We start from the raw sequence: 5105 nt of genomic DNA on the forward strand, positions 1-5105 counted from the left end.
TTGAAAAAATTAACACCCAAAAAACACCGAAATAACCCGAAACCCGAATTTCATTTGGGTTTACTGGAAACCCGAATTATTGAAAATTAAGTGGCATATCGATTTGTATGTATTTTTTGCAACTAACGCGACTAAGAAGATAAGAAGATAGTAGTGTAAGTTTGTAATGGATAACTCAATTTTTTTTTTTGTAACTAACAATAATTAATTAAAAATTAAAAAAGACCTTGATGCTAGATGATTGTTTTATTTTATTTCACAATATTCAATTATAGATAATAGTAATTGTGTTGTAAAACATTCTTAATCAAAAATAAATATAACAAAAATATACTTAGTTAAAAATTAAAATAATATGTAATAAACTAGAACTTTCTTCTGTTGAAAAAGGACTGAGTAAGTACTAAGTAATAAGTAATAAACTAATAACTAATAAGTATTAATATTTAATTTGTATTTTTTAATATTTTTCATTAAGTTTACTTTAAATATAAAATCAGATTACTGTATCAAATTTGCATTGAAAATCTCATGTTAATTGATATACAACATGGGTTTTTATTTTAACACCCGAATTAACCATAATTAACCCGAATAAATTTTCATTTAACCGTAACCAGAAAAGTGTATTAACCCGTATCACCCGAATTCAATAACCCGAAATTTCTTTCAACACCCGAAACCCGAAACCCGAAAAAATGATTCCGGTGCAAAGCCCTGGTAAATATCTTAGGGCTGACGGTATTTTCTGAAATCATGTATTTGAGAAAACTGGTATACTGTGAATCAGTAATTACTGCTGTTACCAAAAATACCGTGCCACGTTAATTACCGAAAATACTGTATAGGTACCTACATTTATTATTTATTATTTTTATATAATCATAATGACATAATATAATAGCCCTATTCTAGGTTTAAAACTTGTTAATACTTATAAATTTGCCAAGGTTATGGTATTTTTGATAATTACCGAGGTACGAATCGTACAATATTTTTGTTAATAACCAAGGTACGGTATTTAGTTAATTACCGAAAATACCGTACAACCGGTCATGGTTTAAATATACTATATATTAAATTTAAGCCATGCAACCGGTAATAAATAAATACCGGATACTGGTATTAAAATTTGAAACACCACCAACCCTAGAATATTTATTTTTTGTTTTAAAAACCGATAAATTTGATCACTTAAATTTATCAATCACACCTTAGTTACAATGAGTATGGGTTTGGATAATTTATGCATGCATTTTATGTTTAGTCTTTTAAGTAATACTAATAAATAGCAAAATAAATATTACTTAATTTATTTTCAATATTGATGGAGAATCAGTTTAAATAGTTACTTATTAGTTATTGGAAATGTATTATACATTTGTCTTAATGTCTGAAGCATGAAACAATGATGTGCGATTGAGAAGTAGGTGTTAATTGAAACTTGCCATCAATAAATATTGGGTATATTATTTTAATTCCTAATTATTTTTTAACTAAGGAGGTGATGGGTTGTTGGGGTCTGTGTGTGAGGATAAGTGAAAAATAAAATGGTTTGGGTGGTGGTACAGTTTTAAATAACATTCTGTATGGTATTTTTTTAGCCAGTTGATCGATTTGATTCCAAATAAATTAAAATTATTTATAGTCGAGTATACAGAATGTAACAGGTTAAGTAACAGGAAGACCTGACAGATGAAATAACTTTTTTTCTAATCAATATTTTTAATTTTTTTATTTATATATAATTTATATTTACATGTGTTACACACATAACATAAAAAAAATTTATTTTTACTTTTTAACACTAAAATTAAAAAATTTTTTGGATGAATTCAAAATAGCCATTTTGTAAATCTGACTATAAGAACAATTTTTAGTTTTTACGGTAAAACATTTATCTATGTCAATTGTCAAGTAGTTAATTTTTATAATTTTTTTAAATTTTAATATTTTTTGATTAAATTAATTTGAAACGTATTAACTCTTTTCAAAATATTAGTTTTGGGAATTTGCTAACATGAGTATATTTCTTAAATTATTTACTGATCATATAATTTTAATAATTTTTGTCATGCGTTTGAATACCAGCATATTGTTGATTTATTTTTTTGTCAGGTCTTCTTGTTATACCCTGTATAGTATATCATAAATAATAAACTACATTAAGGGCCAGTATTACCATCTCCCGTTAAATTTAACCGACTCCTAACCGGCCGGTAATAAAATCTGTTATCAGCCGGTTAAGCGTAATCGAAGCATACCGATGATTGTAATACTGGCCCTAAGAGCTTGTAAGTGATTAAAATAATACTTAATCAGAATAAATTATGCTCAATAGATAATGTATTGTATAAAATATGTATTACCTTGGTTGGACTAGAGCTAGCTTCAATATTCATATCTTTCTTCAATATAGATTCATACTTAAACCTTTTCTTGTGTAACTTTTGTTCCATTATGAGATAAATAATTACTAGGTTAGTTAGCAGTTCATACAAAAAATGTAATTGGTTAAGAAAAATAATGGAAACTGCATCCTACCAAATACTATACTATGCCCCATATTATGTAGTATTTAATTTTCTATCATTGAATATGCATTTTACCATTTTAATTCTAGTAGTCCTACATTCAGATATTTCTGTAATTCTAAAATCTAAACCTTAGATAAGACGATCAGTAGATCCTAGTTAATAGATAGCTGGTTTCTTTTTCCTAAAATTATTAACTACTGTAGTTAATTCAAGTATTTAACTATGAAAAAAAACAATTTCTCTTAAAGTTCACGATTCACATTATTTTCACAATCACGATTTAAGATATTCAATGAAGATAAGACCGTTGTTGGGACAAACGTCCATAGTCAATATTGCCATCTAGTGGTGAAAAGACTTGTGCTAAATATCATAAATCGTAATCAAATATAATCACATTCAAATTCTATAACCTTATCACTTTATTATGATTTATGATTTATGAATATTAGTTTTTATTTAAATTAGTAATTGCTCTGACTTCTAATGCTCCAAATAATTTGTTATTTGTTGTATAGTTCAAACTTAGAACTACAAGATGATTAATTAAATATTATATTACCTGTGTTTAGGAATAAGGAGAATTTTTTGGATCCAATACTATCAATTTCAACTTCAAAGTATTTAATATTTATCAAGTTTAATAAAATCGTTATGAGTTTGCTGGTTTGGTCAATCATTGTTAGTTTTTATAATATGTTTTCTATAAAATTTCTCCCAAAGGTAAATTATGAATTATTATTAGATTGTAATTTATAATATAACAAACATTATATTATATTATATAATATTTTTGTCACACACTTATAATTGTATACCTACCTTTTATACTTTAATTTATTTTATTAACTGTATAGTTTATAATATGGTCTATGAATATCAATAAAGAACATCGGAAAATAGTGGAAGAAATATCACTATTAAAAAAAGAACAATCCAAAATTTCAATCGTAAAAGAGTTTGCTAAACATACAAAATTACAACGAAAAATCAACAAGTTGAATGAACAATTAAAAAACCACGGTATGTTTTAATAACTTTATACTTTATACTACCTATTATTATATTTTAAGAATTATTTATCATTCTAAATACTTATTTTTCAGTAAGAGAAAATTCATCTAAAAATTTAAAGATCAAATTCATCAGTCAAGTGTCTTTATATGTTTTTTCCGTAAGTAAATAATCAGATTATTTTTGAAAAACTAAAATTGCATTAAGTATTTGAAATTATCTTACCTATTCATTTATATTATTATAAATATATGGCTGGTAAATTATTAATAATACATACATAGATACTATTTTAACTTGCTTAAAACATTTTTAATTAAAATATTGTATAAATAGGTACTAAATAAATAACTAATTATCACAAATTTTAAATTTAATTTTGACTAATTTTCAATGTGTTGTTGATAATTGTAAGTTTTTCCGCCATCACTATTTATCCAATTTTTTCCACCTTTGTACTATTATTTTATATTACCTTTGTTTAATATGTTGACATAATATTATATTATTATTGTACAATACATTTACTAAATTACATATGTACATTCTTGATTAACATATAATCAAGTAATTTATTTTTTATTTATCAAGATAATAATATAGCTAGGTATCATGTTTATAATTATATAATTATCAATGAATTATTTACTTTTGTTTCAGGTAGTTTTAAATCTTCTATTTATTTATTACAACTATAATAAAACAGTTTTGATAGAACTTCCGAGTAATTGGTTTTTACCATTATCTTGGTTAGTTCGATGGCCTACCTCACAAGTTGATACAATGAGTTTTATGTTTTGGTATAGTGTCACTAATTGTGTTGCTAAGGTGGCCACTAATAATATCTTATGATTAGAAACAATTAACAAATGTTATTAAAATTATTGCTGAGAGATGACTGATCATTATGGAAATTATGAAGCATGTGAATTTACTAAAACACTTAATTTCGTGGGACTATATTAGTAACAAAATTGATAAGTATTTAGGATTTGTTTGGTAAATGCTGTAATTTGATATTTTCTAGTTTGTTATACTTGTATACTTCTAATTTGTTTTCAATTTTTAAAACTAAAATGTATTCTTGTATCAGGGAAAAATATATTTTACAGGGTGTTTATATAATTTCTAGTGTCGATATATTAAAACTATTTTTTGATTATAGGATAAAAAATTATAATAATTGAAAAATTAACATTATTTAAGTTGTTCAATGAAACAAATATTGATATGTCTATAGTGGGATCTATATATATATAAATGCATTTTAAAGTTAAAGAAACAATTATTTATAAATGTTGTTAATTTTTTTTTATTTAATTTGTTTTTTCGCATACATTACAATTTAATTAAATTACATTTTTTAAATGATAAATGTTATATTTTATCACTTAATTTTATCTACATTAATCAATCTGTAATAATGATAATTTTTCCTTATTTTGCTTCAGTTATTGAAAAATTGTGCCATGAATATTTTTTAATCTGTTGTTCACAATTTATTCTAATTTAAGGAAATGTATTGCAGTTTTTTTTTAACAGCCTAAAGAGAAC

At 24.2% G+C, this 5105-nt stretch overlaps 1 protein-coding gene across 2 annotated transcripts in view; it reads left to right on the forward strand.

Moving 5' to 3' along the window:
- LOC100576008 (tail-anchored protein insertion receptor WRB) overlaps window positions 1–4673 on the forward strand; it is a 48719-nt gene extending 44046 nt beyond the window's left edge. The window contains exons 2-5 of one of the 2 annotated variants that reach the window (XM_016805853.2): window positions 3110–3260; window positions 3395–3560; window positions 3644–3711; window positions 4212–4673. In XM_016805853.2, coding sequence (XP_016661342.1) covers window positions 3192–3260; window positions 3395–3560; window positions 3644–3711; window positions 4212–4403 — 495 coding nt within the window. In that variant the 5' untranslated portion in view covers window positions 3110–3191 and the 3' untranslated portion in view covers window positions 4404–4673. Of the gene's footprint in view, window positions 1–2969; window positions 3261–3394; window positions 3561–3643; window positions 3712–4211 lie in introns of those variants that run through there. The other variant, XM_008186591.3, reaches the window with a different exon arrangement.
- The last annotated feature ends 432 nt before the right edge of the window (window positions 4674–5105 follow it).

This window comes from Acyrthosiphon pisum, chromosome A1 (genome assembly GCF_005508785.2).
Source record: "Acyrthosiphon pisum isolate AL4f chromosome A1, pea_aphid_22Mar2018_4r6ur, whole genome shotgun sequence".
Taxonomy (NCBI): Eukaryota; Metazoa; Arthropoda; class Insecta; order Hemiptera; family Aphididae; genus Acyrthosiphon; species Acyrthosiphon pisum.